A 24,689-nucleotide genomic window follows, 5' to 3' on the forward strand; every position below is an offset into this window, starting at 1 on the left:
GATGCAGTTTTATTTTGGTAAAGTAAGCGTAATCTAGAAGCCTTTGCCTTTTATATAAGCCACTTCTTATACCAACTGATTAACTAGACGTCGTAGAAGTTTCTATAACTTGTATAGGTGACTTTTGTCAGGTAGTGTATATATTAAAAATGTTTATTTATTGTCTTTTGAAATCTTTATATTTTTACCACTGTTGTTTAAATCACTAGATTTGCCAGTTTTTAGTCATTAATAATATAAAATAATTTAGTATGATCTCTTGTATTACACATTTAATGTGTTCAGGTAAGGATAAGAATGTCAGAATGCAACATTTTACATAAATATGCTAAATGATGATGAACATATTAGATTTAATAAGTTCTCCATGTTCATAAAATCTCTTTTGTTATTGTAATTTGATGCAGAACCCAAAGTGATGTGTGTCTGCTTGTCAATAGCCCCTTACCAGCAATTTTCCGGAAAGGTCTGTAAGTGTGAACAGGGCCTTTTTGAAAATACGGGGAAATTAGTTCCGGCAATTTTCAAGAAAGATAAGTTGTAACATAACTGGTAATTTGCCAGAATGCTGCGCTGTGTGAACACAGAATGAATATTGTCGGCAAGAGTGTGTTCACGTCTAGAAGGCGCTGACGTGAGACGTCTACTTTAGTCAATCAGAACATTCAAACGCATTTGCGCTGTTTATGAAGATAAAAACCTTTTAATATTTTTTCCAGACACATTAAGCTGCTGGATGTTAGTCAGATAATGTTTCTATAATCCTTCTTAATGCCAACTGTGTAAATAAATATCTATAAAATGCTTATGATAAGCCGTCGTTTGTTAAACTTTAAGCTCTGCTTCTTTCAATTGCGTGATGCGTCGCGCTTGACCGTGAAGCAGATGGTGAGCGCCAGCACACACACATATCATGTAGAGTTGAAGTCAGAATTATTAGCCCCCCTGAATTATTAGTGCCCGTTTATTTTTTTCCCCAATTTCTGTTTAATGGAGGGAAGATTTTTTTCAGCACATTTATAAGCATAATAGTTTTTAATAACTAATTTCTAATCACTGATTTATTTTATCTTTGCCATGATGACAGTAAATAATATTTTACTTGATATTTTTCAAGACACTTCTATACAGCTTAAAGTGACATTAAAACTAGGTTAATAAGGTGAACTAGGCAGCTTAGGGTAATTAGGCAATTTATTGTATAACAACGGTTTGTTCTGTAGACTATCGAAAAAAAAATAGCTTAAAGGCGCTAATCATTTTGTCCCAAAAATGTTTTTAAAAAAATTTATAACTGCTTTTATTCTAGCCGAAATAAAACAAATAGGACTTTCTCAAGAAGAAAAAATATTATCAGACATACTGTGAAAATTTCCTTTCTCTGTTAAAAATAATTTGGGAAATATTTAAAAAAAGAAAAACAAAATCAAAAGGGGGCTAATAATTCTGACTTCAACTGTACATCTCGACATGCGAAAGTGTTTCTTTATATGTTTACAATAAGTTGTTCACAAAACTGACCCATCCACAGAGTTTGTAATGTAGTCAAATGTTTACAAATACAAGCGCAGCCGTTTAGAGCTCATTTGTGGTTAATGATGTCAGAATTTACCAGTGTTTTGGAGTAGACGTGTGAACGTTCTTCTTCGGAAAAAAATCCGTAATGTCATCGCCTGTGTGAACAGCGCTTTTTTGAATTTACCGGTAAAGTCGTTCCGGAAATTTTCTCGATATTTACCGGTATCACTGTGTGAAAGGGGCTAATGTATAATCCATGGATCATTATTGCAAATTAATTCTTGATCAAAATCAATGCAAAGAATCAGACTATTAAAAAATAAAGAACAAGTCAAAAAAAGATATTAAACGAAAGCATAAGCACGTCATGCAGAACATCAGAAAACATGCAAGCTAATCGCATTACATAACATCAAATATGCACATTTTTTTGGCTTTTACCTTTACCAGACTATCAGGATGCAAATACTGGCATTGCTACAAAGAAAGCACTTACATTTATTCCGTGGAACAATAAGGCATCCAAATTTATTGAAGTGTAAAAGCTTTGTATCACCCGAGATGCATGAAATAACGACTTTGTATTTTCACACAATGGTGCATGCTGAGAGAATTTAAAGACTGTAATCGCTCTGATTATACACATCTATGAGTTCGACCCTGCTTCAATTTTACAGCACATCCTCCCATCCTACACATATTGAGCGGATGCTGCCATCTTACCTATGCAGGAAGGAAGAGCATTATCCCATGCACGTCTCTCTCCGGTCATGCATTTGAGCACGCCGCTGCCGTGGAGTGTGTAGCCGGGGTCGCACTTGTAGGTGATGGTGCTGCCAGAGAAATGGCCCTGGTCATTGACTTTGAAGCCAAACTGGGGCACACCGGGGTCTTCGCAGTGGGACAGCTCAAAACCTGAAAGACACATCACACAATCAGCACACTTTCAAGCTAAAGTTGCGAATTTACTAACTTTCTCCCCTCCACTGACAGCATAACTCAGCAATTAAGATGAAATGCCTCCTTGCCATTGATGATTTTTATGGCAATCTGTGTTTTAGGTATATTACTGTGGGGCAAGCCCAAATGCATGTCCTTCGTGAGATATTTCTGTGTGTTTTGGGAACTAAATCTAAGAAGGAAAAAAAGAGAAAGAAAGATCGTGGATAAAAATGAAGAGTTATACAACCTTCATTTGGATTAACTCCTTCATTATCACAGCTCACCCCGGCAAAATTATCCATTTATATATTTATATATATATATATATATATATATATATATATATATATATATATATATATATATATATATATATATATACATATACATATATATATATATATATATACATATATATATATATATATATATATATATATATATATATATGTATATATTTATATATATATATGTATATATTTATATATATATGTATATATTTATATATATATATGTATATATGTATATATTTATATATATATATATATATGTATATATATATATATATATATATATATATATATATATATATATATATATATATATATTAGCGCTGTCAAAATTAACGCGTTAACGCATGCGATTAATTTTAAATAATTAACGCGTTATAAAAAAATTAACGAAATTAACACAATTTAGTTTTTTTTTTTTACTTCCTGCGGTGGTGCGTGTGTTCAACATGCAATAAATGTGGATAAGACCAAGGAAGCACTTTTTGAAGGCAAGTTCCAGTATGAAACAATTAGTTGCATCACAAGTTATCCAGGGTTTCATGCAATTTCGGGTGTTTCATTTTTAACTTTCGACATCTGTTGTAAGTTGATACCGCATGGCGAACAGAAAGAAAATCCTGCGCATTTTGTGACTCGGTGTTCCTTTAAGGTAAGGTTCCTTTTAAGGCTACACGGTAGATATTTAATAAGAGTATTATCTTAATCATATTAAAATCGGAGTATTGGTGTCTTAAGTAAATGTACTCAGAACGTCTGGTGAAGTCGCGAGCTGTCAAAGACAGGGCATTACTCTGCCTTTCAGCATGAGCCCTCCAAGTTTAGCGTGTTTCCTCATTAAACGCAACGAAAGCGTATGCTTCGCGTTGTTGTTTCAGAATCCTTGTGAAATACAGTAATACTTTAGGACGCTTAGTTTAAGCAAATTTGATGAACGTGATCATGCGTGTTGAATCTGAGGGGAGTCGCTCCAGTATGGAAGGCCGTTGGGGCCAAAACGTCTGCAGCGCGTTGTGTGTGTGTCTGTCTGTGTGTGTGTCTGTGTCAGGCCTTTTGAGGAGTGTCAGGGGTGGAGTGAGCGACGTATCTGAGTAGGGGCGAGAGGGGTGTGCAATGTATTTAACGACCGGTTTGCAAGAAATTATCATTCATTTGCGGGCATTTGGGGGTCTCTGTGCACTTGCGGGATATTCCTAGTCTTAGCAACTGGATGAATGTAAAGGAGGATTAAGCTAAATTGTTTCTATTCTATAATTAATGTTCTCAACTCACAGCAATAAAACTTTATAATGAGTGCAACAGTTTGTATTCTATAGTTTATTATTATAATTTTTAATTTTAAATCTGCAATGCCTGTATTTTGGCATGTTTTTGCAGTCCACTTAGAATCCAACATGGAAATCAAGGTTTCTTTATTGGCATTGATTGTTTTGAAATTTAAATGTCATTAAATGCCTGTGTTTTAATTTCTTTAATAAATATGTCTGTCAAACCAGGATCTTGATGGTTTATTGTGGGTATGCTGTTTACATGAAGAAATCTGTGTTACAAGTAAACAAAAATTCTATTAAACAATTATATTTTGAATTTAAATATTTTTTGTCTTGCGTTTACATTAATTTTACATTTAAATAGCCAAAATTACAAGTTTCAGTATTTTAAATGTGATTAATAACGATTCATTTTTTTAAAAGGTGCGATTAATTAGTTAATTTTTTTTTATTGATTGACAGCACTAATATATATATATATATATATATATATATATATATATATATATATATATATATATATATATATATATATATATATATATACTGTATATATCAGCTTAAAAATGCATCCCAATCAATGTTTATCATGTGCATTTTCTATAATTTTCTTACATGGTGTTTTCATTCACCTATTTTTAATGCAAAATCCTAAAATAATACAAACTAGGTGGATAGATCCACAGCTAATGTCAATGTTTGTATAAGCCAAGCACTTTTATTGCACTCATTTATTAAACATCCCAACATAAACCTGTCAAACATGACAAAAATGGAGCACCATGATAAGTTTAGTGAGAATATGATTGAGAACAAACTGTACTGCGTTCAGCTTTATGAGGTCATTATGGCGATGATTGCTGGAATTTTCCTTCGCCTGCTATTTTCATGCTGCTCTGTGGCAAAGCTGTAAAAGTTTAACATTAATGTGATCATTAACGGCAACAATTTGAAGTTAAGATCCTACTGGGCCGGTAGGCTGAGACGCTCCCTTGCTAAGCAGGCAGAACAATTAAGATTAAGTGCTTGGTTAATTTGGAGCCATAATCAGAACCAAAGCACAGACCCTCTCACTGCGCGACACATCCTGTTATTAATTGTGGAGCTATGAGTCATTATCATTAAACAGCCAGTTTTCTGAAAAAAAAAAGAAAACAATAAAAACAGGACAGCTTATACAGCATTTCAGAGAATTTTAAATTTGTACTAATTTATATTAATAATACTTATACAAGTACTAATAGTGTTTTTGTTTGTTTAAAGGGGTCATATAGTGCATTGATTCAATATGTTAAACTGTTCTCCGATATCTACATGGTTTGGGTAAGTTCAAAAATTCTCCAGAAAAAAATGTATATGCTCATTTTTAAACCTCCAAATGTCCGCTAGATTCAGAAGCTCGGGTTTGACCATATTTGGAAGTGTCGTGTATATTAATGAGCACTAATACTAGTACTAACAGTGTTTCTTTTTGTTTAAAGGTGTCATATAGTGTGAAATGATTCAATTTGTTAAACTGTTCGCTGATATACATAGCATGTGTCCTAGGTAAGTTCAAAATCCCTAGGATCAGAAGCTCATGTTTGACCATATTTGGAAGTGTTGTGCATAATAATGAGTACTAATAATAGTATTAACAGTGTTTTCGTTTGTTTAAAGGTGTCATATAGTGCATTGACTTGATTTGTTAAACTATTCTCTGATATCTAAATAGTATGTAGCTTAGGTAAGTTCAAAAATTCTAGAATCAGAAGCTCATGTTTTACCATATTTGGAAGTGTTATAAATATATTAATGAGTACTAATACTAGAACTAATAGTGTTTCTTTTTCCGTCTGTTTAAAAGTGTAATCTAGTGGATTGATTCAATATGTTAAACTGTTTTTCTGTAAAATAGCATATGGCTTAGGTAAGTTCAAAAACCCCTAGAATCGGAAACTCGGGTTTGAACATATTTGGAAGTGTCGTGTATATTAACGAGCACTAATACTAGTACTAACAGTGTTTTTTTTTTTGTTTGTTTGTTTGTTTAAAGGTGTCATATAGTGCAATGATTCAATTTGTTAAACTGTTTGCTGATATACATAGCATGTGTCCTAGGTAAGTTCAAAATCCCTAGAATCTGAAGCTCATGTTTGACCATATTTGGAAGTGTCGTGCATTTTAATGAGTACTAATAATAGTAATAACAGTGTTTTCGTTTGTTTAAAGGTGTCATATAGTGCATTGACTTGATATGTTAAACTATTCTCTGATATCTACATAGTATGTGGCTTCGGTAAGTTTAGGTATAAGTCTTTTCATGTCCGACCTGAAAAAAACACGTTGTAGAAAGTGGCAAAATTATCCATATTTTTAGACCTTATTAACTATGTTAACTATGGGATAACTAAAGAAACTGCTGTTTATTGGAATAACGGATTAGCCCTGCACACATTATTTACCATATGTCCATATTTACAATTGCCTTAACAGAACTATGTTATCAACACATTTCTATAGTTTTAATATCTAATTTTATATATATATATATATATATTTATTTATTTATTTTTTATTTTTTTATTTTTTTAATCTTTGCCATGATGACAGCACATAATATTTGACTAGATATCTTTCAAGATACTAGATATTTCCTCCGGTTAGAATTATAAGGTTCTATTTGACATTTTTGTCAAAATTGAGTTATTGACATAACTTATTTACATTATGAGATGTTGTTTTTATAAGTTGTTTACATTTTAAGACTGTTACACACATACTGTTTGCTATATGGAATGCAAAAAACTTTGAAGCTAAAAACCTCAAAATCATTCAGAATGCAGATAGAACCTTATAATTCCAAGGTAACAGTTTTTCAAGTGACATTTAAAGGCTTAATTAGGCTAATTCAACAAGTTAGGGTAATTAATGATGGCTTGTTCTGTAGACAATCAAAATAAATATTGCTTAAGGGGGCTAATAATTTTGACCTTAAAATTGTTTTAAAAAACATTAAAATCTGTTTTTATTTTAGCTGATATAAAACAAGTAAGACTTTCTCCAGAAGAAAAAAATATAGAAAATACGATAAATATATATATATATATACATATATATATATATATATATATATATATATATATATATATAAGATGAAAAGTAACTAGTAACTATTTACTTGAGCAACTTTTAAGATACTTATTAGTTACTTTTACTTGAGTAAAAATTTTCGCAAGTACTTGTACTTTTACTTGAGCATAGATTTTAGATACCCACCTCTGTTTCTAATGACATTTTAGTAACACTTTACTTTAGCTCACAATTCGTGCTATTAACTACTGGATTATTACCTGCCTGTTATTAAGATATTAATGTTCCTTAAGATGTTACTTAGTAGTTATAAAGTATGATCTTATCCCGCATCCTTAAACCTACTCAAAACCTAAACACAACTTCTACCTTACTAACTATTAATAAACAGCTAATTAGTATTGTATTAAGCTAATGGTGTTAGTTAATGGTTTTTTAATACCATAAATTGTGCCCTAAACTAGTGTTACCTACATTTATAGCAATTTTTGTACAAAAAAATAACAAAAAAAGCCTTGATTATGCTTAGAAAACACACATTTCAACTCCACAATGAGAAAACATGAATTTGTTTGACACAAACTTTTCAAAGTGTTACCAAAGCCTGTGAGGGTGTCTTTACGGTTTAGTAAAATCCCCTTATCTCGAAGCTCACTCCTCTTAAAAATAACAGGTCTCTTAAAAATGACCACATAGGGAACCGCTACAGCTTATCAGCCGTTCGCCATTAAGCTGCGAGTTGTTAAGTACAGATAAACACAACAGCACTTAGCATCGGCTGTGGGCGGAGGAAACAACTTGACAAAAAATCTGACACCTGGCTTTGATTGCTGCTTGATTACAGGTCGTAGTTTCACAGCACGCTTGGCTTGCGATCAGGACTCGAGCAAACAAACAATGCTATTTTAATCAGCTACATTCACCTCCCTGTCCCGATCGGGTCTCCGAATTACAACATCCGCTGACTGGAGCAGGCTCGGCTTTTCTGACCTTTATTATACACTCAAATGGCTAATCCTTCAGGGCGAATGGAAAAGCAGACAGACAGTCAGGGATTTAGTTGATTTTAAATGAGATAGCCCTCCTGCAGGTTAATACTTTACCCCACACTGGAACTAAAACCTTGTTGAAGCACACACTGCGAGCACAACAGCATTAAAGCGCACCGAATTCATACCAAAAGCCTGCGCAAATCTGGCTCAAGGCCAAGCAAAGGTCAATGGAGCCAGAGTGATGTTTCTACTGGTCCACTTCCTTACCAGTTCCTCTGAGCTGATTATTGATACGTACCCCTGCATACATTTCTGGAGATCGCGAAATACATCCCAGGAGGTATGTTCTTTTGCAGTTTTTGTTTTCGCGAATCCATCAGAGGGCGCTGTGTATGCTTTTTCAGATCTCGAATTTCTCTCGCAAGTGCCATTCATGCCTGCTCTTCTCGTGTAAATCCACCAGAGCCCGCTGTCGACTCACTTACCCATTCCATTCCCTAAACCCAACCGATAGTGTTTTGAAAAGCACCGATTGACCAGCGCCCACTGCCTTTCCTAAACCCAACCAATAGCCGCCTGATTTTTACCTCGTTTTCAGATCTTAATACGTTCTCATTCTGTTATTTACTTGTTTATTTTGTTTTTTGCCTTTCTTTTTGTTGTACCTGATTTCTGGAACCATTTTTCGCCAGACTCAAACCCCGTCATTGCAGTCAACTTCTCTCGGGGTCTCAAGTTCGCCGACGTATGTAGCGAGCCAATGAGCAAATCCATACGGAGGTATGTGGTCAGTTGGTAGCGCAAAAATAAACAGAAGATGTCAGTGGCGTCATACTGCCCCATATTGTTCATTTTAAAGAATAAATTCAGCCATACATAGCTCTGGCTACATAATTTGCGCTCTCCAGAAATGTAGACAGGGGTACATATCCACAATGAACCTGTGATGTGCTTTTGTTTTATATACAGTTGAAGTGAAAATTATTTAACCTCCTGTGAAATGTTAGGCAAGTTATAGGACAACAATGGTTTGGCTAATAAAAAAGTTCGCCGACGAATGCAGCGAGACACTGAGCAAACTGGCAACACCGCCCATAAGGAGTTATGTGGTCAGTTGGTAGCGCGAAAATAAACAGAAGCTGTCAGTGGCGTCATACCGCCTCATATTGTTCGATTTAAAGACTTAATTCAGCCATACATAGCTCTGGCTACATAATTCACGCTCTCCAGAAATGTAGACAGGGGTACATATCCACAATGAACCTGTGATGTGCTTTTGTTTTATATACAGTTGAAGTGAAAATTATTAACCCTCCTTTGAAATGTTAGGCAAGTTATAGGACAACAATGGTTTGGATAATAATCGGGATCTTATTATTACGATGCGTAGGCCAATTATAATTGGAATTGCTTTGTTTCTTTTAGAATGAATCGCATTTTTGAGAGTCTAAACATGCTCGAAAACTCACCAAACTTTCCACACACGTCAGAAGTGGTAAAAATTTATGTTTATGAGTTTCGGAAGTGGGTGTGGCAAAAAGTCTCATGGAGAGAAATCTCAAACCCAACAAAAATGTCGTATATTTTTAACATCCCCTGACGACAAAAAAAGTGCAGTTTTAGCCATTTCAGCCTGATCTTACGTGGAAACGTAAGTATTTTACGTTTTGTCAGTTTAGTGGCTAATACGTACAAATTCGTAGGAGTTCAGTCGTACGAAAATGTATGACTTTAAAAAGGAGGCGTGGCACCTAACCCCACCCCTAACCCCAACCGTCATTGGGTAATGAGCAAGTCGTACTAAATTTTACGAATTAGATCCTTCGAATTCATACAAATTAGCCACTAAATCAAAAAGTTAGGAATTGCCGTGAGATTGCGTAGGCCATTTCCAGGCATATTTTAAAGAACTTCTCCTAGAGATTTTATCGGATCAACATCAATTGGGAATTATCATCTAAAGGCCTTGGTAATGATAAATTAAAGGGAGCTTTAATGCTAAGTTCAAGCCTTTGTGCTCAGATGTAATACACAAATACAATTCATTAAACATGTACTGATGGACATCACCTATAAGCTATATAATCAGCAATGTTTATTTACAATAACTTTAAGCTACAGTAATAGTTACTAGTTAATTAGTTATTAGTAGCTTATAAAGTTATGGTGACTAATAATTTTAATAAAATTAAATAAATTTAATTTTATAAAGTTATGGTGACTTTTCCGAATTTGATTGTAATGCAATAATGTGCTCCTTTTTTAGCTGCTTTGAAACAATAATTATCAGTGACTCCAGCCACCCAAGCCATAGACTTTTCTCTCTGCTACCCTCAGGCAGACGGTTCCGCAGCATCCGGTCACGCACCAGCCGGCTGAAGGAAAGTTTCTTCCCTCAGACTATCAGGCTGATGAACACTTAACACACCCCACACAGACTCTTCCATACCCCTCACTGCACTCCATCAATATGTAGCATGCACTGCACTTTAACCAATCCATACTTGAAACAATACTGCCTACAACTATGTGTACACCTACTCGTTGTACATATCGCTGTCAATTTCTAATTATTGTTGTAGTTGCACTGTCATTTTATTTGCAATGTCTGTATTTTGTACTGTCTGGAGCCAGCACCTAAGCTTTTCACTCATCATAGCACACGTGCTGCTGATGATGTGACAAAAAAAGTGATTTGATTTGATTTATTGTGAAAAGCGCTATACAAATACACTCAAACTGAATTGAAATGAAAGATGTGTGCTGGTAGCCATGCAGTGTAATGACTTACTGGAGTACACCAGTTTGAAGCCCTCTCCGGTAGCCTCGGCATCACTGTAAAACTCCAGCCAGAGGTGATTGGAGGTGCTGATCAGGGTCAGACCCAACATGGAGGAGCCGGTGAAGGCCCCCAGCATGTGAGCCGCGTTGTCTTTACCATCATAGATCTGCAAAGCAAGAAGATCAAATGTAGACCACAAAGCAAGAGCAAGATAAAACGGAAATGATGCTTTGATATTTGTTTTCGATATAGCCAGACTACAAACATTTGAGATCATGATACTGTTTCATGTGACTCTTTCAGTTCTGTTGGTCTTAGGGCCGGAGTTAAGACGCAGTTTTGTCATCTGATCACGAGTGGAGGACACTGAATGCAGGTGTAATTGGGATCTAAAAGGTTTTGAGCTTTATTAAAATACTAATATAAACACTGATTACATTCACTACATAAGCCACTCATTCACCCTTTCAGCTTGCCGAGTCTTGTTTATCTCAGATGACATGACAACGTGTTTACCCTGTCTTGTTTTCCCGTGTTTCTACCCAGCCTTGTTTATCCTTGTTCTACAGTTTAGCCGCCTGCCTTTCGACCTATTGCCTGTTATACGACTATGATTCGGGATTGTCCACATATACCCGTTTGTACCCGTTTTGACCATTGCTTGCCTGACGCTGAATAAACCTGCATATTGGATCTTACCTCCAGTTGTGTGTGTCATCCTCCCCGTGGTTACACAACCCAAAAGAAATGTTTCCACACTAATGGAGTTGTTTTGTATTTTTAGGTCACACACTGATGTTTTTTTTTATTTTTATACTGATAATATGTGTACATGTTTTTGCTTTGTAAAACAATAAAAACATGTGGTTTAATATCAAATAAATTTACCGGAAAACAAAAACGTTGTTGTTAAATGTATTTCTTACAAGCATGAAAAGTAAATTTAAAAACAAACAAAAGCAAAGTCAGACCTTACTGTCCTAATTAAATCATTAAAAATCAAGGCATGATCGTATTTTATTTTGGTGAAATAAGTGTAATCTTGAGGTCTTTGCCTTTCATGTAAGCCACGTCCAACCCGGGCTCATTGTGGAAACGTAGCCCCGCGGACGTTTCTGCGGACCGCGATTTACTTCCCGGGAGGAACGTATTCGAGCAGTTTTTTGTTTTCGCGGATCCACGAGAGGCCGTTGTGCGTTCTCGCTGTGCGCCCGCGCCGTTCTCGCGCAAAAAAGCCGCCGGATCGGAAAAAAAAAAAAAAAAAAAAGCCCTCATCTTCGATTTCGACCGCATTTTTGGATCCCGCCGCATTCTCGCCCTTATTTTCCGGATTATGTTTTTCGTCTTGATTTCCGGAACCCGCTGTTCCCCGGACTCGATCCCGGTCGTCGTCCACCGCGGCCGGCTCCGGCTCCTCCTCCGGGGCCTCCGCTCCGCCGACGCAACGCTGTGAGCTAGGCGGACGAACTGATTGCATCGGGAAAGCCCTCAACTCGGAGGCGAGCCGTCGGCCGGCGAGCGCGAAGAGGAGGGGCGGAGCGGCGCCACACCGCCCCCGTAGCGTTCGCTCGAAAAAAAAACAAACGCGGCCTTTACGTACCTCCGGCCACGTAAATCGCGGTCTCCAGAAACGTTCGCGGGGCTACATTTCCAGAATGAGCTTGGGTTGGCCACGTCTGATAGCAAATGATCAACTAGAAGTCAAGTTATTATTTGTTCCTCCTAAAGCTTGGATAGGACAAGACTTTAGTCAGGTATAGTATAGTATAACTATAGAACATTTAGATATACCTTCAGGATGTCCCCCTGTGCCAGATGGAAGGTTCTAGCCGAAATGTTGATTCCTTTCCCAGCCTGCACCTGTATGCTGTAAATGCACTCGTGGTTGTTCTCGTAGTTCATGGGGTAATTGGGTGACAGCAGAATCCCTTCATTGTTGATGACAGAAGAGCCGCACTCAGCTAGAGAAAGGAAATATAAAACCAAGAAACATTGGGGGGGACAAATGAAGTACCACAAGTAGCTAAGTAATCAAAATTATTATCACATAAAGACATTCAGTTAACATTTGAGCTACACGCAAGCTCCTGAACACACCACATGGACATATTGCTGCTGCGAACGCTCATGGTGCATTAATACAGATCTGGCATTTTCAAAAGGATTGGTCTGGACAGGTGGAGTCTGCGGTGCTCGTGTGATGGAAAGTGAAATCGACAGACTCCAGTTGCAACCATTCGTAGCTTTAATTCAAAACCTCATGTTCACAGAGGACATACTGTATGTGGGACAATAACCATCCAATGCAGATTTAATGGAACAACAGACTGTAAAAAAAACAGGTGTGTGAGTATCCATCATGTATTCTGGTGCAGGAGAAAGACTGACATAAAGAAACACACACACACACATAGCCTGGCTGATTTATTTATCATCCCCTCGTCGCTTTCCTCCATGTTATGACGATATTACCAGTGTCATATTTTGAATAAATCACTGGCGTTACAGCCTCCATTTAGTAAATTACCTACAATACCCCCCCCCAACCCTCGGTGAGTCAGTCCTGGACATGATGTGAATTTACACTAGACGAGACTTGCTTTTCCCATAAGGCCTTCTTTTCTCACTTTCAGTCAGCTCTTGGGGGGGAAGAAAGTTGGGAGCAATGTGAGGTTAACACCTGACCAGACTGCAATCTGAATAAGTGAGCCGGTCCCAGAAGGTAAAGAGTGGTGGAATGAGTTTCTTTGCTCACGGTTTCATGAGCTGTGGTTATGAAAGTGTTTTTTTTATTGTTTAAACTATAAAAATAAATAAAATTATTTACTTAAAAAGAAATAATCTACAAATAAAAAAGATGAATAAATGAATAAAAATTTGCAAATAATAAGTAAAAAGCAAACAAAAAATATACAAATATAATATACATATATATACACACACACACACACACACACTCACCGGCCACTTTATTAGGTACACCCTACTATTACCGGGTTGGACCCCCTATTGCCATCAAATCTGCCTTTATCCTTCGTGGCATAGATTCAACAAGGTAGAGGAAATATTTCTCAGAGATCATTTTCTCCATATTGATATGATAGCATCACGCAGTTGCTGCAGATTTGTCGCCTGCACATCCATGATGCCAATCTTCCGTTCCACCACATCCCAAAGGTGCTCTATTGGATTGATATCTGGTGACTGTGGAGGCCATGTGAGTACAGTGAGCTCATTGTCATGTTCAAGAAACCAGTCTGAGATGATTCATGCCTTATGACATGGCGCGTTATCTTGCTGGAAGTAGCCATCAGAAGATGAGTACACTGTGGTCATAAAGGGATGGACATGGTCAGCAACAATACTCAGGTAGGCTGTGGGGTTGACATGATGCTCAATTGGTACTTATGGGCCTAAATTGTCAAGAAAATATCCCCAACACCACTACACCACCACCACCAGCCTGAACCGTTGATACAATGGAGGATGGATCCATGCTTTCATGTTGTTGATTTCAAATTTTGACCCTACCAATAACGCTGCAGAAATCAAAACTCATCAGGCAACCTTTTTCCAATCTCCTACTGTTGAATTTTGGTGAAGCTGTATGAATTTAGTCTCAGTTTCCTGTTCTTAGCTGACAGCAGTGGCACCTGGTGTGGTCTTCTGCTGCTGTAGCCCACCTGCCTCAAGGTTGGACGTGTTGTGGTTTAGAGATGCTCTTCTGCAGACATTGGTTGTAATGAGTAGTTATTTTAGTTACTACCTTTCTATCATCTGGCCATTCTCCTCTGACCTCTGGCATCAACAAGGCATTTGTGACCACATAACTGCCGCTACCTAGATATTTTCTCTTTTTTAGACCATTCTCTGTAAACCCTTGAGATGGTTGTGTGTGAAAATCCCAGTAGATCAGCAGTTTCTGAAATATTCAGACCAGCCCGTCTGGCACCAACAACCATGCCACTTGCAAAGTCACTTGAATCCCCTTTCTTCCCCATTCTGATGCTCACTTTGAACTGCAGCAGATCGTCTTGATCATGTCTACATGCCTAAATGCATTGAGTTGCTGCCATGTGATTGGCTGATTAGAAATTCGCATTATCGAGCAGTTGGACAGATGTACCTAATAAAGTGGCCGGTTAGTGTATTCATTATCTTCTTATTATTTTTATTGTGCTTTTGAGGAATGCTTACACTTGTTACACTAATCTTACAACATGTTTTGTTGTTTCATTAGTCTTAAGTGAACAACAGTATTATCGCTGCAGTAACAGCAAACTTGGCGTGTTCATCAAGGAGTTGCGTTCAAAGGACTTTGCCGCCATAGGCATCTGCCAATATCACCTGCGCCAGAATATTCCACCGAGTATCCTTCATTACTTTCAAAGAAGTGCGCAATGATAGTTAAGTATGCATAAAACCTACTCTTTGTTTGAAAAAGTGTCTGCTTCTGTAAGGTCTGTGCCAGGGGCAGTTTGAGGAGTTCAGTCTTGGGAGGATCCGTCCCTGACCTCAACATGAGCTCATGTTCACACAAATAACTCTTACCTCTGAGTAAGAGAGGGCACAAGTTTGAATCTCACTTGACTTGAATAATTAAAGGGATGTATCGTGCTTTTTTAAATGCAAAGTCACTCTAAAAGCACTTATTCTGAACTTCCTCAAACACCTTTACTATAATGATGAGAACAAAGACTACAGATATACAGAGACCGTTTACTCAGGCTGCATGGTTTCGTTTTATCTTTGTCATGATGACAGTACATAATATTTGACTAGATATTCTTCAAGATACTAGTACTCAGGTTAAAGTGACATGTAAAGGGCACCTAGGTTAACCGTTTTTTCAGATTTAATATAAGTCTTTTGCGTCTCCAGAATGTGTCTGTAAAGTTTCAGCTCACAACACCCATCAGATTTTTTTATTATAACTTTTATGTTTCTTTTTTATACCTTTTTGAATCAGGTAGAGGTTTTGTTGTACTGCGCCTTTAAGGCTAGTCCTTTCCACCCACCGTTTCAAGTGTTCACACTTAGCTGATAATCAATAAAGCGTATTTGGCATGCTGTCCCGGGAGAGAGCCCTGAGCTCGTAATATGCTGGAGCCCGGGGCTCCCTCCCATTATAAGGGCGAGAGGGGAATTCAAGGTCAGGTAGGTCTCGAGAACTCCCCTGCTTGTCACCGTGAGAAGTGTAAACTAAGGTTGTATTGAGTGATAATTTGTTTTAGTCGATTGGCTATGGTTTATGTTTTTGGACGGTGGGAGGAAACCCGGGGAAAACCCACGCGAACACGGGGAGACCATGCAAACTCCACACAGAAACACCAACCGGCCTGATGGGTTGGACGGGCTGCGTTCTTGCTGTGAGGCAACAGTCCTAGCCACTGGGCCACCGTGTCGCCCGATCAGGAAAAAAATAAAAAATTAAAAAAAAAAAAAGTGGGAGGATGTAGGGATGGAAAGGGGGGGAGCTTCAAGACGAAGATAACTGAAGTGAAAAACTCAGGTTATTTATAATGCTTCTGTAATCATCTAATAGGGCTGATTACAGAGCTAACAAGGAGCCAGCCGTGTTGATTATAAGCACGTGATCCTCTCGAAATTGGTTTATGAATACACCGCACTTCTACATGCCTTTCAGCGTGCCTTAACCTCCTCTCTCGGCTGATTCAGACAACAGACAGACAAAAAAGAAGAAGATTTCACGTAGCATTTGTGAGAAATACTACAGTAAGAACTTTACCAATGAGTATTTGATGCATTTGTTGTGGATTTGCAATGATGAGTCACACACAGGGTCGTTACAAAGTTCATGCACACACACATACAGATACACAGTGCAGACACGCACACACACAAAGAGCGCACGTGTTTAGCTTTGCACTCTTTTTCTACGCATATGTGACAGGATACATGTTAATATTACCCCCCACCTCCAAAGTCCACCCAGTTGGTCCAATGGTGGTGTCCACTGGTGGATGAAGGTTCGATTCCTTTTCGATCTTTCCAGTGCACAATGTTGATTTACTTTAAACTTAACTCATATCTGATTCCCATTTTAGTATGAAGTGGTTTAGAATATTAATATATTTATCCTTGTTTTATCTGACTCCAATTATAAAACATTGATAACGTTATTTTGTTTTCTTTAAAGCGTCACGAAACACCAAAACACATTGGTTGTTTTTGCGTTATTTCAAGTAAATTCGTACTTCCGGTTTGAAACGAATTTTTGAAGCTGCGTCACGGTCATGACATAATAGCGTGTATTCCAGCGTGCAGACTGGGCGTCTGTGCCAGAGTGTGTCTTATTACGTCTTACAGTGTGTTGCATTAATGCATGAGTAAGGCTTGGTTCAAACCAATCAGCGAGCTCTATTGTGCAACTTCATTAATATTCATTAGTGTCACCGTGTTTACGCCACAGAGACGACACGTTGTGTCGGCAAAACAAGCGTGAAGTGTTGCTTTTATAGTTTGCTGCCGTTAAGTTTCGTTTTCATTTTCTCTCTGTGAGAGCTCATCTGGAGTCACGTGAGGATTAACAGTGTACGCGACGCTCGACAACCATAACTTACGTGTCTAAGGAGGCACATTGTTTACCTGAGAGCTGTTCTCATCTGCAAACGCTGAGATCCGGATTCGCTTGAAGTCTTCTCTTCATAAAGACGCGGCTCTAGTTGCTGGTGATTGTCCTGTCTCTACAGATTTGGTAAGTGAGCGACCAGTGCTCTTTGTTTATTCAGTTTGTTCGTATCGAACTAAGTTAACTATTGCACCGAGTGTAAACACATTAGCACCACAACCAAACTTTAACCTCGTGTAGGGTTTTTACCGCATTTTGTGACCGGAATAACACACGCTGCTTTCTGACGCTACCTGCCGTGTGCATCTAAGTTTCCGGGAAATGCAGAGGTTTTTTTTCTCTCATTCGCCATGCGGTATCAAACATTGCATGAAAAATACACGCTTACAGCAGTTGCTCGAATCAAATATCGCGTTTGGTGCGAGGGGCATGAATGAATTCCCTGAATGAAAGAGCCAAACTGCAGTTAAAGTCCAACATTTAATAATTTGGCAAATAATTCGACTACAGATGTCCATGTAGGTTAAACACCATCACTTTCTCATGTGTGTGTATTTTGACTCTGAAACTCGCTCGTGCCCAAATAGACACTCCCACACCCTCCCACTTTAGTTCCTCTGACACTCCCCCCTAAACAGAGCTGGACACGCCCATTTTTCTGACTTTTTCCAAAGTAGAGGTGTGAAAACACCCTGCTGAAACGAGGGGGTTTCATGGCCCTTTAATATTACTTTAGATTATGATTGAATATTTTCTTAAATTCATTATTGCATGTTATTCTCGTTCATTCAGATTCCTATAACATCCTAAATCTTGCACCGTCCGAGTATACAATCTCTTAACACAAGCATGTCAGTCTTGGTCACTAAACAGTGGCGCGATCATAAAAAGGCAGAACCCTACTCACTCAGATTAGGATATTTTTTATGCGGTCCCCATAGAGCTGCTATCTCCTAAACCAAACAGAGCTATTTAGTCATATAATGATCATTACTATAGAATTAAGCAGACCAGTAATACTTAAACTATTAGTAACTTTGAGTAATCACTATACGACTCAAATAGTATTATAAGTTTAACAGATAAAGGTCTATCCCAGGGATCACCAAACTTGTTCCTGGAGGGCCGGTGTCCAGCAGATTTTAGCCCCAACCCTAATCAAACACACCTGAACTAGCTAATCAAGGTGTTACTAGGTATACTTGAAACACCCAGGCAGGTGTGTTGAGGCAAGTTGGAGCTAAACCCTGCAGGGACACCGGCCCTCCAGGACCGAGATTGATGACCCCTGGTCTATCCCCTTAGATATCCTTTTACAGTCTAAGTATACATGAATTAATGCCAATGTATTAGTCAGAGCTCTCAAAACATTGTGCCACGCTGCTCCATTTACCGTGTTTTAGTCCGTTGCTAACTGTACAGGGGCTTGTGGTGCTACGGACTTAACGTAATCTAAAAGAGATAATAACACGAACTCTGTTTGAATAATTCAAAGCATAACAATTTATTAGCCAGGTAAATGTGTATTATGCCAATTCATTCAGTCAATTCATAAACGATCAATACAAGACATCGAATTACCAAAGACAAATCCAAGATTAAAAGATGCATACCTGACATCAAAATATACATAACATGGAGCGTTAGACCTCCATGTTATGGGCTGATCTGAATAGCAGAATCGCGCAGAACATTTTTAGAACCTTGCCTTAAAGCCTAGTTCACACTACAGGATTTTAAACATCAGCAGATTGCTGTGCCGTTCACACTACATGACTTTGTTTCTTTTAATCTCTGTGGTGTTCACACTACGCAACACTCTGTGAATGATCAACAAGAGGGGCGTCACACACTACATGATCTGACAACAACTCATTCCCCAACAGCTCATTCAAGCTACCAAACCACAGCCAATGCAGCTCGTCACTACATCTGACCACACGTGGGGTTGAGTCGGCCGACTGCTCTGGAATATTTAGCATGCTAAATGTTGGATTTCCGTCTGCGAGGTGTCGGCGATGCGTCAGCGAGCCTCGATGCGTTGTTCAGTAGTTCACACATAAAGAGCGGCGAGCGCCGTGCACCCGCAGATTTCTTCCCGATCACAGCCCGATCTGTCGGCGAGCTCGTTAACTTCCAAATCGGGCTCAAATCAGGCTTAAAATCCTCTAGTGTGAACTAGGCATGAGTAGAAAATCCAAGAATCCCCTCAAGGAAAGCGTTGTGTGAATAACAAAAGCCTTTTGCATTTAATGGAAGAGTTTCTGCCTAGGAAAGGCACAACCTTCACTATGTTTCAAAAGATATCTTAAGTTATAATTGTTTTTGTTTTGATTATGTCCATTTCTGAGGTAATGAGACCATTATACCAGTCGCACAGAGACATTTCAAATGATATCAAACATGATAGTCACTTGGGTTGATTTAGAACATTCAGACTTTGAAATGGCCATTCTGTATGAGTACAGTGTGTAGAGGGGGTGGTTGAACAAAGGGGTTTCAAGGGATTCAAATGTGGAGGAATGGAGGGGAGATATTTTTTTCCCTGCATTCCTGACTGCTTGGTTGTGGAGTTAATTGTCTCTGTTTTTGGCTCATGTTTGAATTTTCAAAATATTTGTGATATCTCAAGTCTTACATGTTCAAACTTGAGTCATCTTAAATACGTAGTATTAACAATCAGCTAACATCCTTTTCTGAGCACAGATCTCATATTACACAGCCCTAATCAGATGGTTAAAGTGAGTGTAACGTCATGTGGAGTCTAACACTAATCCCTATTCTCTAGTAGACTATAAACAAAGCATGCATCAATCAAGCCAATGTTTATAAGCAGTGTTGAAGGGCATGCATACTAAACGGCTGCCGCAAACAAGCGTCTCCTCACTAATCCACTGGAGAAAGGACTCCAGGCTGTTGAATCTTTGTGTCTGATTTCTTTAAGCCAGTCGCCTGCCGCCATGAAAGGCCGATCTGATAAGATGTGCTTCTGGTAAAGAGACAGGTGGCTTTGCTTTCTTTGCTGTCGACATCATTTGTGAAGTATACAGAGAGACTCGCTGGAGCTCCTTCAGTCGCTTTCTGCTAATGTTAAAGCTCTAGATGAGAGTTCAGGCCAACAGGCAGCAGACACAAATGTCCAGTGCTATCTCAGACGGGCTTGTGTTTTATTGTGTTGTCGTGCATGACTCTTGTTTGGTTTGCTCGGGAGCAGATGGAGAATGTCCTGAAGATTCACTCAGGCAGAAGTGAATGTTTCCAATCCAGGCTCATTCTGAAAGCGTACCCCATATATATAACATATATATAGATTTCTGGAGAGTGCCAAATACGTCGTAGGAGCAACATTTTAAATTACTCTGAGTGCCTTTCGTGCCTGCTGTTCATGTGTAAATCCACCAGAGGCCGTTGTTGACTGACTGACTGAACAATCCACCCTTGTCCTTTCCTAAACCCAACCAATAGTGTTTTCAAAAGCACCTATTGACTCGCGGCAGGCTGATTTTTGCCACATTTTCCGATTTTACCACGTTCTCACCCTGTTATTTACTTGTTCATTTTAATTTTTGCCTTTTGTTTTTGTTTGACCTGCTTTCTGGAACCGTTCTTCGCCGAACTGGAAACCCGTCATCATCTCTGTTCTCTGATCAAGAACTCATTACACAGATTATTTATACATCACTCTTGCACACACACTTTGCTGAGTCTTATGCACGTTTAATTGTTTCTTTTGTTTTTGTCGCCTGTTTTTGACTTTGTTTCAGGATTACCCCTATGCTACCGTTTGCTACCTGTTAACCGTTGCCTGCATGACTACTCTTGTTAATAAACTGCGTGTAGATCCTCAACTCTGTTGTCAGGGTCTGCACATTACACTTATTTTATTACCAATTATTCTAAAAATGTAGATAACTGTTAACATTCCAGGTACCACACAACATTGTTATCCCCATAGACATGAAGAATAAGATAACAATCAGCAAGTTAGATCATAGGTCACTATGGCAGAGCAAATTCTGGTTACCATAGTTATTTATTCATGTCTAGAAAGAAAAGAGATATTTTCAGACAGAAAAAGTTACTTTAGGTTTCTTATTTTAATAATATCCATTCATTTTCTTTAGCTCTGTCCCTTTATTTTATCAAAGGTGTAAGAATGGCTGAGACTCTCCATAATATCAGACCCTGAAAACTGTTATGAAATTCCATGAGGCAAGACCACGAGAATAGTCAGGCACTAAAACAATAAACTTTCTAATCCGAGAAGAAAATCAGCTAGGAAACCAGTTGTTCAACTGTCTCGATCATGCAGCTTGAACCCCTCTTCCAGCCCTTGATTTTACCTTCTTCACCAGAGCAGGTCGCATACATTCCACACTGAATAAGTTTTAATATGGTGTACCTTGTGGCTCTATATTCATGTTTGGTGTCATTTTAAATGTCTCTGTGTGATTGGTAAATTGGTCTTAATTTCACTGTAATATTTCACATTTTCCCTTATCTGTTAATTTGGGTCTTGGTTTTGATAAGATCTTTGCACATTGACTCAATCCTGGTTCAAACACACGGTCTGGTTCATCGCTCATCGCAGTGACAGAAATAAGATTGCAAACAATGAACTAATAACTGAAAATAAGAATTTAATAGGTTAACGGATCTAAAGTAAACCAAATCACAACCTATAAGATGAATCGAAATAAAAATATAATAAGTTGGAGTCAGATTAAACTGGAAAAAATTAAAGTTAATTTTAATAAATTAAAATATTTATTTTGACTTGTGCTAAAAAGGCTTACACACATTTAACCTTCACCCATGCTGTTAGTTTCATCATTGGACTAATAGATGGACCCTTACAAGGGTCACCGCAGCAGAATAAACCGCCAACTTTTCCAGCATATGTTTTATGCAGCGGATGTCCTTCCAGTCACAACCCAGCACTGGGAAACACCCATACACATTCATTCAAAATTCAGTTCTGTGGGGGAAACCAGAGCACCCACAGGAAACCCATCTGAACATGAAGGGAACATGCAAACTCCACACAGAAATGCCAACTGGCCCAGCCAGGACTCAAACTAGGGACCTTCTTGCTGTGAGGCGACAGTGCTAACCACTAAGCTACCATGACGCCAATTTTGATAATACAAGAAGCTAAACTACAGGTGTAACAGCTTTTCAAAAATGTGTGTGTGTGTGTGTTAACCGAAGACGAACGACAAAAAGCTATATTCCCTGCATTTGCATTACTCTTCCATCTGAAGCCACGAGCTTTGAAACGTCTGATAAACCCACAAAGTATTAGCTATAAACCTCTTGAACAGAACATGCCTCTAACCATTCAGAGTTATACAACATCTCACACAAACAGCGGGCGCTCTGCAATTTAAGGCTGATATGATGAAAGGGAAAAAAAGTGAAAGCCTTGTATATCATAACCTGCATTTCCATCCAGCATGCCATTTGGCACAATAACATAATGAACTCATTGATACAGCTCGGTGCCTACTGAGAGGCAATTTTGCTTGCGTTTCTTTCATAAGATAGAGGTGAGCGGACCGTCTCAAGTGGAAGATGGTGTCTAACTCATCTCTGCATTTATCATCATCGATGCATCATGAGGCGTGCGTTGCTTAAAGGGATAGTTCACCCAAATATGAACATTTACTCATCCTTAAAGACTTACTTTCTTCTTTTGAACAGAAAGGAAAATACTCTGAAGAAAGCTGGTAACATGTAACTATTGACTTTATAGAAGGAAAACAAATATTATGAAGGTCAATGGTTACAGGTTTCGAGTTTTGTTCAAGACATAAACTTCATGTTGGAACACGTTAAGGGTGAGCAAATGATGGCAGTTTTCATTTATGGCTGAACTAGCCCTTTAATGGATGAAAGAAACTGATGGAAAGATGGATAGATGATACATAAACATGATGAACGGATAAACAGATGGATGAAAAGATGATCACATGATGGATCAATGGATGGATGGATGGATGGATGGATGATTGATTGATAGGTGCATGAATGGATGATTGATAGGTGCATGGATGGATGGACAAACAGAAAGAAGGAGAGATGAATGGATTGATAATTGGATGATAGATCAATGGATGGACGATTGATAGGTGAATTGATGGATGGACAAACAAAGGATGATCGATGAATGAATGATTGATGGATGGTTGGAAAAACAGGAATGGATGAATGGACAAATGATGGATGGATAGATGGACATATGGACAAATAGAAAAAAGGATGGATGAATGGGTGATTGTTGGATAGATGGATAAACAAACAAAAAAGATAGATGAATGAATGAATGATTGATTGATGGACGGAAAAACAGAAAGATAGTAGGATGGATGGATGATAGATGGATGAATGCATGGATGGACAAACAAAGGATGATAGATAACTAATGATTGATGGATGGTTGGACAAACATAAATGGATGAATGGACAATTGATAGATGAATGGATGGATGGATGGATTGATGGATGGATGGACAAACAGAAAACATGATTGATGAGTGGATAATTAATAGATGGATGACTGAATATTGATTAATGGCTTGACAGTCTGATGAATGAATGGATGGATGGATGGATGGATAGTAAAACAAAAATAATGATGGATCAATGGATGATTGTGGATAGACTAATGGATAGATAAACAACAAAGAATGATGGATGAATTGTTTTTAGGTGCATAGATGGATGAACAAACAGAAAAAAGAACAAGGTGATTGAGAGGTGGATGGGCGGATGGACATATGGATGGATAGATGGATGGACAAACAGAAAGAATGATGGAAGGATGAAGGATTGATGGATGGATGGATGGATGGATGAAAAAACAAAGATTAATGGATGAAAGAATGATTGATAGATGGACAAATGGATGGATGGATGGATGGATGGATGGATGGACAAACAGAAAATAACAATGAATGAATGGATGATTGATGGATTGGTGGATGGATGGATGGATGGATGGATGGATGGATGGATGGACCAAATAAAGAAGAATGAATGAATGGATGATTGATTGATGGGTGGATAGATGGATAGACCAAATAAAGATAGACGGATGAACGGATGATTGATATGTATGGATTGGCAAACAAAGAATGATGAATAAATGGATGATTGAGAGATGGATGAATGGATGGATTAATATATAGACAAACACAGAAAAATGGAAGAATAGATGATTGATAGGTG

At 38.1% G+C, this 24,689-nt stretch overlaps 1 protein-coding gene across 9 annotated transcripts in view; it reads right to left on the bottom strand.

Annotated features, from left to right (window-relative positions):
• Positions 1-24,689, bottom strand: part of csmd3b (CUB and Sushi multiple domains 3b) — a 990,558-nt gene that overhangs the window by 357,339 nt on the left and 608,530 nt on the right. For all 9 annotated transcript variants that reach the window (XR_012395232.1, XM_068215335.2, XM_017352314.4 and 6 more), the window contains 3 exons: positions 12,659-12,828; positions 10,877-11,033; positions 2,242-2,433 (listed from right to left, as the gene is read on the bottom strand). Coding sequence is in view for 8 of the 9 variants with exons in the window: in XM_068215335.2 (XP_068071436.1) it covers positions 2,242-2,433; positions 10,877-11,033; positions 12,659-12,828 (519 nt within the window). In the remaining variant the exon portion in view is untranslated. The remainder of the gene's footprint in view (positions 1-2,241; positions 2,434-10,876; positions 11,034-12,658; positions 12,829-24,689) is intronic.

This window comes from Danio rerio, chromosome 19 (assembly GCF_049306965.1).
Source record: "Danio rerio strain Tuebingen ecotype United States chromosome 19, GRCz12tu, whole genome shotgun sequence".
NCBI lineage: Eukaryota > Metazoa > Chordata > Actinopteri > Cypriniformes > Danionidae > Danio > Danio rerio.